Source organism: Martes martes, assembly GCF_963455335.1.
Source record: "Martes martes genome assembly, chromosome: 7".
NCBI lineage: Eukaryota > Metazoa > Chordata > Mammalia > Carnivora > Mustelidae > Martes > Martes martes.
Genome location: NC_137894.1, coordinates 61,210,391 through 61,222,824, shown reverse-complemented (window position 1 = coordinate 61,222,824; position 12,434 = coordinate 61,210,391). Strand labels below are relative to the sequence as shown.

Sequence of the window (12,434 nt, the reverse complement as noted above, 5' to 3'; positions counted from 1 at the left end):
TACTTAGCATGCTAGGAGCTCTGTGGTGGTTGCCTTCTATTAGTTAGTAGCACGTTTTATTTTATTGAGATTGTGATCACCAGTTTGTATGAAATGCTTATAGCTGTGTATTCTGTGTGATTATTTGTCAGAAAGGAAGAATGATATAGGTACAAAGTATTATTCCTTATTTTCTTTCAGTTCAAATGCAGAATCATTCTAGATGATTATGTAAATGCAGTCATTTTCTGGTTTCTATGCTGTGCTCTCTAGACATCTTTTTTTCACCACCTTTTTTTCTTTGTCTGCAGGCCCAGACTGATCTTGCTTCCTTGGCCTTTATCCCCTTGGCTTTCCTAGACACTGCCCTGTGCTGGTGGATATCCTTCTCATTGGCTTGTTTGATGGCGGTCCATTTTCTCCCCTCGGAGTTGGGTTTCCATTGATCTTTCTGCAAATGGTTTTTGCCAGTTTCATTGATTACTCCTTACTTTGGGGAATAGGGTTTTTCAGTCTAACAACCTGGGGGGCTCAGGTAAGCAGTTATTTTGTTTTTAATTTTAAAAAATTTCGTCAAGAGTTGGTTACTGCAGCCTGAGAACAAGATAAAAAGCTTTTGGCCTTTTCTTTAAATGAGCATTTCACTTCGATTTTGGATTTACTTGTGTATCTCACTTTGTGTTAGAATCACTGGCTGCTGTGGTCCTGCTCTTTCTTTCAGCCTCGGCAATTAGTAAATGCTTTGAAAATTATGTAAATATTTTGATTCTTAAAATATGGTTTCAGGAACTGTATGAGGTTGTTTGACTCTTAAAATTCTAAGTAGATTTAGCAGATTTTACCCTTACATAGTAAGTGTTTTATACACTCATTCAAAAGCTGACTTGGGATTATTTGAAGAAGTCACTCTTTGAAATAAATCTTGCTTCATTTACAGGAGAAGCCAACCAGCAGGCAACAAACAAGCTTCTATTTGAATAATCTTTTCTTCCTGCTTTTCAAGAATAAACATTTGTTTATTAGGGACTTGGCCTGTTGGATGAAGGATTCAGGTTTTTCAAGTTTTATCTTTTGGGGATTTTTAAAAATTTGTTTCGTTTTTTTAATGTCATTTGGTCCTATGTACAGTTGTGCAATATTATTGTCCTGATGGACTGTGACTATTATGAAAGGCTGAGTATAAATAAAATTGTAATTTTGTGAATTTGAGGGGATTTTCATATATCAAAAATATTTGAAATTGAAATGTCCTGCATCCAAATGGACAAAGCTTTTCTAGGTCAGTATCTTTGTGAACCTCTACTATGCATATTGAGAGGAATGAGGAGAGGGACTAGACCATACAAGAAGATGACCCAATAATTAGGTAGCTGCGAGGGCTCTGTTGAAAGGCAGGTGTGAGCTTCAGCTCACTTGCTTTCATATCTTCACCTCATTTTGAAAGTTGAACATAAGAGCAGATAATTGCGTATAGTTGTCATTAACTCTCCCCTATCTTTGTGCAGCAACTTTTACTTGAGATAATGACTTGAAAATAGAGAGTTGTTGCCTTTGAGCCTGCCTGTGGTTCTCAGCCAATTGTAATCGTATGGTAATTCAGTATAGTTTATGATGGCAGGTTGCTTAGCATGACACAAGGGGACTGAGTGTAGAACTCTGGGAGGTTGTAGGCATGAATGTAAGACTCTAGACTGGATTCACTAGGACACCATTACCTCACAAGAAGAAAGGAGATGATGATAACTCCTTTTGCTTTGCCTCTTACTCATTTTTATTTCATTTTTCTTCCATTTGCTTCTTTTTCTTTGTTTTTCTAGAAAGTTTACTACCTTTATTTCTCCTTTATATTTTTCTTCTCTTCTTTCTTCTTATCTTTTGCATTCTCATTTTATCCTGGTTCTGTCTTCTCTTTAAGTCTCATTGAAAATGAAGACTTTCTAACTATTGATGGGCTTGGAGTGTTTATAAAGTTGAGAGTAAGAGCTGTAAGGCCTGGCATCCATGGCTTTGTCATTATGACCCCAGATCCTTAAAGAAATGTAAGGGTTAATTTACTAGCTTACTGTTTTTTTCTGAATGTTGATTTCCTTGACCTGCAAACACATATTTATTAGCTTGACTCAAACAATGAAGCTGTTAAAACTTCGGAGGAACATTGTAAAACTCTCTTTGTACCGACATTTTACCAACACGCTTATCTTGGCAGTGGCAGGTAAGTCGGGACTTGCTTTCTGCTATTTAAATGCATTTCCTTTAGAACTAAGATTCTTAACCTGAGAGGCCATGGATGGGCTTTCTAAAATTACATAGAAAGTTTTGTGTGTTTCACTTAGGGAAGGGGTCTTTCACTTTTGCCACATTCTCGAAGGGGTCTTTCGTTCTAAAAAGTTTGACAACCACTTATTTTAATAGCTGAAAATCAATTACATATAATTTTAACTCTCCCTCTCCTGTCTCCATTCTTTCTCTGAGACTTTCTTCTTTTTTTGAGGCAAATTAGCATTAGTGTCATATAGCATTTACATCTCTTTTAGAAGACATTAATATTTGCTTATTTGGTTTTATTGAAATAAAAAATTTTATATAGATTTTAGATCAGTGTACATTGCTGTTGTATTGCCTTTACATATGTCATTAAACATGCATAACATATATGTTATGCACATACATTAGGATAGACTATAGCCCACATAAGGGTAACTTGCCAGCCTTTTTTGACTTGTGTAACAGTAATAGAGAGGTCTGGCCTATGATTGGAACCAATAATTCTATTTGTCTTACAGTCATTTTATCAACCTTTTTCCATCTGACCAGACAAAGAAAAATTAATGTTACACTAAAGAAGAAAGGGAAAACAATCATATTATTGATAATGCTGGAAAAAGCCATGTTTCTCATACCTTCTTTCCCACTTCTGAGGGTTGCTAAAGTAGTGAGATGATAAGTAAAACTATTCTTTAAGTATATAGAAAGCGTTGACAAGGGTACACATTGTGCACTTTGCTTATAGCAGTTGTTAAGTAAATTTGTGTTGAATAAATGTGTTACAATAAGTGAGAGAAAATGATTGTGATATATTGGGAGTTAGGGATGTGTGGGATTCCACTTGATGAGAATCAGAGAACGTTTGAGGATAGAAACTAACATTCATATTCTGACCAGGTTTTTCATTTCCTGTTAGCATCTATTGTGTTTATCATCTGGACAACCATGAAGTTCAGGATAGTGACTTGTCAGTCGGTGAGTTGTAAACACATGCATTTATGAATAGTGTTTTAAAAAATACACACTGGTGTTAATGATGGTTGTAAGGTTCACACCTTTTAAGAGATTAGGGCTAGGTCTCCACTCTGAGGGTTAGAATGCTTTCCTCCTCGTAAAAATATTTTGTATTATCACAGTGCTTGGTATGATAGGTTTATTTTGTGGATTTTTTTGGGAGAAAGGACTGACTCTGTATCCCAATAGTGGGAGAGAACATTATAAATGATATCACAGTTTTTCATAAGCCAGTCTTGGCCTTAACTAAAAATTATTAACAAGAAATCCAGAGTCCTCAATGTTAAGTGTGTATGAATAATGCTAATCTGAGCAGAAGCCATGTAATTAAGAGTTGAGCAGAGAGACTGGCCAGTAACATTTCTTAAGAAGCTAGAGCTAAGCTGTTAAAAATAAATAAACAAAAATGAAACTCTTAAAAAAAAAAACAAAACATAATGTTACTTTCTCTTACCTTGTATGAAAACCTTTCCCTAAAGATTCTCAGAGCTATAATGAAGTCTTAATGAAGTGCTTCATTCAGTTGGGGCGTTTTCTTGAGCAACACTTAAACACTACCAAGGAAGAAACTGTGTTCATTCATTTTTTATTCCTAGCACTTAGCACACTGCCTAGCACATAGCAGGCTCCTAGTAAATGTAAGTTGAATGAATAAATAACTGATTCTTGTTCTATGTCAAGGGCTTTGTGAAGAGTTAAGATTATGTATAAAAATGTACTTCTCCCCCTTTTGGTAGGATTGGCGGGAGCTTTGGGTGGATGATGCCATCTGGCGGTTGCTGTTCTCTATGATCCTCTTCGTCATCATGGTTCTCTGGCGACCATCTGCGAACAACCAGAGGTTCTTGACACTTCTTATTTATATTGCTAATCACCGAATGGCCTTGTCAAAGTATAAAGAGTATTCACTGGGTCTGGAATCCAGTGACTGGGTTCCTGGGTTCCTGCCCGGCTCTCCTATTTGCATTGTGATTTTTGTCATGGTGCCTCTTTCCACTTCCCTGGGCCCTAGTTTCCTCTTCATATAATGGGAGGGAATTGAACCAATTCGTATGAGGTATTTTTCAATTCTGACATCTGATAATATATGAGTAAATAAAAGAAGTAGATAGATAGTGATACTTGTAATGAAAGTCTCACGTGTCTAGCCTCAGGAAGGAAAGAATAATTTTTATAGCCAGTAACCCAGCTCACTTTGTAACAATAGGGTAAAATGAAAACTTATGTGACAGACTTTGGAATTAAAAATTTATATGTGAATTTGCTTTGTTAAGCTGTTGGCAAATCTCAGTTATGTAGGAATTAGCTGTCTTTATTCTGTGTATATCCATGTCTTTGGCATGCCCTCCCTTTTGTGTTTAGACAGTTAAGAGCTTATATTACCCAACCATATCACCAAAGAAGGAAAAGGATGAGGCGGCATAACTGAGTGGCTAATTTTATAATCAGACATACCAATAAAAGACTTAGAAAATAAGTAGTATCTTTTTACCCCATGAAAATAGCCTCTCTTTTTATTCATTTTTTTTTAAAGATTTTATTTATTTATTTGACAGAGAGACAACGAGAGAGGGAACACAAGCAGGGGGAGTGGGAGAGGGAGAAGAAGGGTTACTGCTGAGCAGGGAGCCCAATGCGGGGCTTGATCCCAGGACCCCAGGATCATGACCTGAGCCTGAAGGCAGATGCCTAATGACTGAGCCACTCAGGCACCCTTAGAGTGTCTTTTTAGTATACATGTGTTAGTGTTCTTTGAAAAAAAAGTTAAAAAATAGAGTAGGCTTGGGACTGTTGGGGTGAAGGGTATGCACATTTGTAATTTTCAAAGTATTAAAGTCAGAGTGCATTAAATAAAATCTGAAACAAATTGTATATGTACCGACAATTGTACGAGAGGAGCTCTCTCCTCTTCCCTCCTATATTCCCATTATTCAATTTTTGCAGATCTGGCAGATGAGAATATTCACTGTTATTTTTAAAATGTTACATTTAAGGCTGAATTACTTCTTATGGCTTTTATGTGCTTATGGTCATTTAGTTCACCTGTCAATCAACTTTTTATGTTTTTGAGTTTTTTTTAATCAGCTTATTGATCAGTTTGTATCGATTTGTAGGAATTCCTTATATATTTTAGATACCAGTATTTTGTTCTAAGCATTCCAGATATTTTCTTCTCGTTGTTGATTGTTTTTGAGCATTTTAATGGTATTCTTGGCCATAGAAAATCTTGAAAGTATGGAGTAAAATTTGTCGGGTTTTTTTTTCCTTCATGTATTGTGTATTTTGTGTCTTGTTTAAGAAACTTTCCTGGTTTGAGGTGAATTCTGAAATTATTCTATAATTTTTTTCAAAATTTCACAGTTGAACTTTCATTAATCAAGAATTGTTTGACTGTGGGTTCTCTGATTTTTTCTATCCCTCTGATCCTGCATCAGTAGTACACTGTCTTACCTTAGTTTACTGTTATGTCTTGGTATGTGCCCTTCCCTTAGTCTTCTTTTTAAAAAAATATCCATTGTTACTGGATCTTTGCTCTTTAATGAAATGTTTAGCTTGTTTGTTTAATTCTAGGAAAACCTTTATTGATTTCAATTGGAATTTAATTAATAGGTTAATTAGAAAAATTATATACATTTTTCATCCTTGAATATGTTACTGCTCTACCAATTTTAGTCCTGTGCTTTAGTCATAACTTTTATTGAAATATTTTTTAAAAGATTTATTTATTTATTTGATAGAGAAATCACAAGTAGGCAGAAGTAGGTAGAAAGGCAGGCAGTGAGAGAGGGAGAAGCAGGCTCCCTGCTGAGTAGAGACCCCGATGTGGGGCTCGATCCCAGGACCCTGGGATCATGACCTGAGCCGAAGGCAGAGGCTTAACCCACTGAGCTGCCCAGGCGCCCCCTTTTATTGAAATATTTTAAAAATGTTATGGCTCTTATGGATGCAAACCACCACCCCATCCCGCCTTTTTTTTTTTAAGATTTTATTTATTTGTCAGAGACCCCAAAGCAGGGAGAGTGGCAGACAGAGCAGGTAGAGGAGGCAGAGGAAGAAGCAGAGGAGCAAGGAGCCAGGTGCGGGACTCAATCCCAGGACCCTGGGATCATGATCTGAGCCGAAGGCAGGTGCCTAACCAGTTGAGCCACTCAGGCATCTCTGGATACACGCTTTTAAATTAAAATAATACATGTGGCTTTGGCAAAAATGTAGGAATGTTATTGATTTTTTTTTTTTTTTTTAATTTTAAGTAGCCTCCATACCTGATTAGGGTTTGAACTCATGACCCTGAGATCGAGAGTCACATGCTCTACAGGCTGAGTCAGCCAGGACCCTTTGAATGCTATTGATTTTTATATATTTATCATACCCATCAACCCTCCTACATTGTTTTCCCAGTTCTCTCTCCCTCTCTCTCTCTCTCTTTTTTTTTTAAAGATTTTATTTATTTATTTGACAGACAAGTAGGCAGAGAGGGAAGCAGAGAGTGAGGAGGAAGCAGGCTCCCGGCTGAGCAGAGCCTGATGCAGGGCTCGATCCCAGGACCGTGGGATCAGGACCCGAGCCGAAGGCAGAGACTTTCTTTAACCCGCTGAGCCACCCAAGTGCCCCTCTTTTTTTTTTTTTTTTTTCTTTTAAGATTTTATTTATTTGTCAGTGAGAAAGCATGAGAGAGTGTGACCACAAGCGAGGGGGATGTGGGGGAGGTTGGCAGGCAGAGGGAGAAGCAGAAGTTTCTTATGTTGGCTAGGCCCTCCTGTATAATATTGAATTGAGGCATTAAGAGTGGGCCTCCTTATCTTATTCTGATTTTAAGTGCTTCTTAAGTATCATTAGCTTTGGCATCTACTGTTAATTTTTGCTAGTTACTCTTTAATAGGTTATGGGTGTGTTCCCTATGATTCCTAGCTTTTTTTTTCTTTTTTTAATATTTTAGTTATTTATTTGCGAGAGAGTGAACACAAGCAGCAGGGGGGAGTACCAGGCAGAAGGACAAGGCGCCTGACGTGGGACTTGATCCCAGGACCCTGGGATGACCTGAGCCAAAGACAGGTGTTTAACCAACTGAGCCACCCAGGTGCCATATTCCTAACTTTTAAAGAGGTGGGGTTTTTTTGTTGTTGTTGTTGTTTTTAAATTCATGAAAGGGAGTTTTACAAACAAGGTAGAATGAAAATAATAGGCAACAGTAAGTACAGAGTGGTTCAAAGCTAACGCTTTGTAAGAATTACCTATCTGGGGGCACCTGGGTGGCTGTCAACTGAGTGTCCTGACTCTTGGTTTTTGCTTAGGTTGTGATCTCAGGACCGTGGGATTGAGCCCCATGTTGGGCTCCATGCTCAGCGGGGAGTCTGCTTGAAAGATTCTCTCCCTCTGCCCCTCCCTCTGCTTTCTTTCTCTCTCTCAAATAAATAAAAATTAACAAAAAACAGAATTGTCTGTCTGGCAGCTGCTTTGCTGAATCTGTTCAAAGTTGGAAAGATAAGATGAGGCCTTCATCTTCTCAGCTCCCCACTGGGAAACAGATTTTTAAATCACCTGGTACATATAAGGTCAGGTCTTCTGTCTCTTAACCGCAGATTCAAAGGCTGAGATTTTAAAGCACATGAGAATTTACTTCCCTCTGTTTGATTATATATGCTTATAAATGCTTACTATGTGTGAGGTATTATTCTAAGCATTTTTTGAAATGTTTACTTTTTTCAGAACACCTCTGTGAGTGATGTTTCATTATCCCCATTTTCAGATGAGAATACCGAGGCACAGAGAATAAGTAACTTGAATCAAGTCATAAGTAATACGTGGCTGAGCCTGTACTCCTCAGTGTGATGCTGTCCTGCTTCTCTTGCTCGTATAGGCAATCAAGAGCTTTCTGAAGGGGAAGAGTTACTTCGTTTTCACTGAAATAATTTTATGAATGACTCATTGCAGTTTCAGTAGTAAAACCTATAAAATCTAGTTGGACCATTTTTTGTAGTTTTCTAAGTTTTTTCCTTCTGTTTTATCTTTGTTTGGTCAGGTTTGCCTTTTCACCGTTGTCTGAGGAAGAGGAAGAGGATGAACAAAAAGAACCTATGCTAAAAGAAAGCTTTGGTAGTGATAAAATTTTATTTGTGCTTTAAATATTATTTTCTGGTTTTTAGAAATAGAGTAGAGCAAGTATAATGGTTCGTGAGTATCCAAATCAGGATACTTGGATATAGTTTATTTATACCCATTTTACACTTGTGTCTCAGTTTGGCCTGTGGTGATTTAGGGGACAGCAAAAATAAGGGTATAAATTTTCAGGTGAAGCTGTGGTAAATTCAGTAAGCAGTTGCACATTAAATGTCCAGTTTGCTTACTGGAGGAGCTGAAAATCTGGTTTTGAACTTCCTAGCATAAAGATGGAGAAACACTGTTGTATAATTCAGTTTGAGTAAACTTAATGTTCTGAATTCATGTTTGAAATCATTGCTGGTCTACTAATATACTTAACCCCATCTACTTTGTTTTTGCTTTACAGAAGGAATGAAAATGAGAAGTACTAAACAAGAACCAAATGGAAATAGTAAAGTAAACAAAGCAGTAAGTAGTTATATACAGGCCTTAATGATTTTTTAAATCTGTGCTTTAACTAAGCTTGCTTTATAAAAAGATCTTTTCATATATAATACATTTACATTTATAAAAACAGCAAGTGATTCTAAGACCTAGTAATCTTTAACTAGATGGTTTGCTACTATGTCCTGAAAAGGTTCCAGACTAGTCTGATGGTTCTTTTTTTTTTTTTTTAAAGATTTTATTTATTTGTTAGAGAGTGCACATACAAGCAGGGGGAGTGGCAGGCAGAGGGAGAAGCATTGCTCCCTGCTGAGCAAGGAGCCCAATGTGGGATTCGATTCCAGGATCCTGGGATCATGACCTGAGCCAAAGGTAGATGCTTAACCAACTGAGCCACCCAGGCAAGCGTCCCTAGTCTGATGGTTCTATTTAGTTGTTTTCATTAGTGGAAGTTATAGCCCTTTTAATAACCTAAGGTGTTTTTTGTAGTAAAGATCAAGATTTTTTTCATTCAGCAGTTTTTTGTTCTGTTTTGTTTTAAAATAGTACATGCAGTCTACATTAAGGGCTTTAGAGTTTAATCTCACTCTTAAGGAGCAAAACTTAGATGAGGCAAACTCTTAGGTATTAGACCATTGAGAGGAAGGCATTTAAAGACATCATTTTATATTTCACTTACATGGTTTTTTAAAGTATTGGATTATATAGTTTATAAAATTATTAGCAGTGCCGTTTGTTATGAATATACTCCTTAAGAATGCGCAAAAGATTGAATTTAAGAATTTTGAGACCTCTATAGATCCTTACTTGGGATGTATTATTTGGGGCATTTTAGTAACAACTGATATTTATATGTTCCCAGCAGGAAGATGATTTGAAGTGGGTAGAGGAGAATGTTCCTTCTTCTGTGACAGATGTGTAAGTTTTTGAATCATTACCATGAGAATCGTATTTCAGTATTGCTTTTATTATTTAATTGAATGAGCTGAAGAACATGCTAATGAGAAAGCTTATAGATTAAACTATTTAAATTAAGGAATATTAAAAATGTTTAAAAGATGTTCAATAAAAATTACAAATTATATACAACCAAAAGTAATCGGAATTGTTTGTTCAGATGACATTTCTGCTTAGAAAGATTTAGTTATCCATCTTCCTAATTTCATTGGGATAATTCTTTGGAATTTTTTAGTTCTTTCCCATGACTATATTTTTATTTTTTTATTTTATTTTATTATTTTTTAAAGATTTTATTTATTTATTTGACTGAGAGAGGGAACACAAGCAGGGGGAGTGGGAGAGGGAGAAGCAGGCTTCCCACTGAGCAGGGAGCCCGATGCAGGGCTGGAGCCCAATGCAGGGCTTGATCCCAGGACCCTGGGATCATGACCTGAGCCAAAGGCAGATGCTTAATGACTGAGCCACCCTGGTGCCCCCGTGATTATTTTTAATTAAACATTGACTCTGTCACAGCGCAGAACCTGTTTGTTTTCTGTGCACTTCCAGTAACCTTCTGTTTTTATATTTGCTTTTATTCCCTTGAAATGGCCATTAATATGCAGATCTTAGATAATTATAAAAAAGGCTTTAAATTGCATTCATAATTCTACTTTCCTTTATGAACTATTTATGACTTTACATTGTTCATTTTGGTGTTTTTCTCTCTGCAGAGCACTTCCAGCCCTTCTGGATTCCGATGAGGTTGGTAATCATCATGTGCATAATCTTTGGGTCTGATGATTTAATAGGGAATCATAGGTCCTTTGTTCAGGGAAATTTTATTTGACTCAGTAATGCCCTGAAGAACTATAGTTGATATAGTTGGAAAAGGATGAGTATAGAAATACTAAGATACTAAGAGGAGAACCCAGATATTCAAGAATGTTTTCTTTCGATACACTTTCTTTTTTTTTTTTTTTCTTCCTAGAAAGAGCTTTCTTTCTATCCCCTATTTCTTTTCCTAGGTTACATGGTTAGACTTGAGGACATGTCTTTCATTCTGAATATTAGGTTATTCTAGATTCTCTTAATTTTAGAAAGCCCTTTGAAAGCATCTGCCTGATTTCTAACTCATTGTTGTGGATTGAGCATCTGCCTGATTTCTAACTCATTGTTGTGGATTGACTGCTGAAAAATGATTTGTTCATTTCCCACTGACCTGCTGTGTGATGTAGCACACAATATCAAATTCCTTAGCAGTTTTGTGTATTGAAATAACTGAGAACTCTATCATGCAGAATTAAACTTATCTTTCTTTGTAACACTTTGCATTCTGTGGTGTATTCTCCAGTTCCCCAAATCTCTCTCTTGAGGGCTTCTGCTAATAGTTGTCCTCAGGGCTTCCCTGTGACTAGCTCTCAGCCACTGCTATATTTCAGGCAGGGAAGGTTGACTGTGTAAAACCCCGTTGGGCCATTCATGGCAATACAGGTTTATTATAGTTTTTTTGGTGATAGTGACTTCACCCATCTGTTCATACTTCCTTGTGTGAAAACCTTTCAAGAACTGAGTAAGAACTTAACTATAAGAGAAACAAATTTTAAAGGACTGGGAATCAAAATAGCATCAGACTCTTCAGCCTCAGCTTTGGAAGCTAGAACATAGGAGGACAATGTCTTTGAATTGTGAGGAGAATTATTTTCAATGTAGAATTGTATATTCAACTAAACTTGTTATGAGGGCAAAATAAAGATGATTTTAGTCATGCAGGAAATAAATTAACATCCTACGTGTGCTTTCTCAGAAAAGTAGTAGAAAATGTTCTTTACAAAATGAGAGAACTAAAAAGAAAAAGATTTGGGATCCAGGGAATAAAGGGTCCAACAGAGAGGCAAGGATAAACTCCCAAGATGATGTAAGAAACTCAGAGTAATAGCTGGGCAACAGTCTTGGAGGGCATCCAGTCTGCAATGGAGAAGACCAGAGAGCTTCAGGAGGAGTAGTTTTAAGAAAAAAAGTGAAAAGGATAGATTAGCTGATATAATTGATCATTTTGAAAAAAAATTTACAGTTCCAAGTTCAGTATAAATTTGTGATATGTGCTTTTAGCAAATGAAGCAAAACAAAAATGAAAAATATTAACTCTAAGGTAAAAAGTTATATAAGAAAAGAAATTTAATGGCAGTAAATTAATTTTCTTAATTGAAATGGCATACTATAAATACTGTTTTTTTTTAGATTGTATTTATTTGAGAGTGAGAGCAAACATGCTCATGAGCATGGGGGTGGGGATGGACAGAGGGAGAGAGAGAAGCAGACTCCTCCATTGAGCAGGGAACCCAACATGGGGCTCAATTCCAAGACCCTGGGATCATGACTTGATCTGAAGGCAGATGCTTAACGGACTGAGCTACCCAGGGACCCCTAAGTACTGTTTCTAATCAGACATAATTTTTAACATGCTTTTTATTTTTAAATTTTTTTAGATTTACTTGTTTTTAGAAAGAGCATGAATTGGGAGAGGGGCCAAAGGAGAGAGAGAATTTCCAGCATATTCCCCACTGAGTGCAGAGCCTGATGTGGGCGTTAGTCTCATGACCCTGAGATCATGACCTGAGCCCAAACCAAGAATTGGATGCTCAACAGACTGAGCTACCCAGATGCCCCTTAGCATGTTTTTAAAAAAAAAATTA

General features: G+C 36.7%; 1 protein-coding gene across 3 annotated transcripts in view; it reads left to right on the top strand.

The window, feature by feature from the left end:
* The window catches only part of TMEM87A (transmembrane protein 87A), a 43,872-nt gene that overhangs the window by 29,348 nt on the left and 2,090 nt on the right, over positions 1-12,434 (top strand). Inside the window, exons 12-19 of one of the 3 annotated variants that reach the window (XM_080807997.1) lie at positions 291-359; positions 2,083-2,191; positions 3,161-3,219; positions 3,996-4,099; positions 8,279-8,352; positions 8,765-8,826; positions 9,665-9,720; positions 10,473-10,503. In XM_080807997.1, coding sequence (XP_080664123.1) covers positions 291-359; positions 2,083-2,191; positions 3,161-3,219; positions 3,996-4,099; positions 8,279-8,352; positions 8,765-8,826; positions 9,665-9,720; positions 10,473-10,503 — 564 coding nt within the window. Of the gene's footprint in view, positions 1-290; positions 364-2,082; positions 2,192-3,160; positions 3,220-3,995; positions 4,100-8,278; positions 8,353-8,764; positions 8,827-9,664; positions 9,721-10,472; positions 10,504-12,434 lie in introns of all 3 variants that reach the window. The other 2 variants (XM_080807996.1, XM_080807998.1) reach the window with 2 other exon arrangements.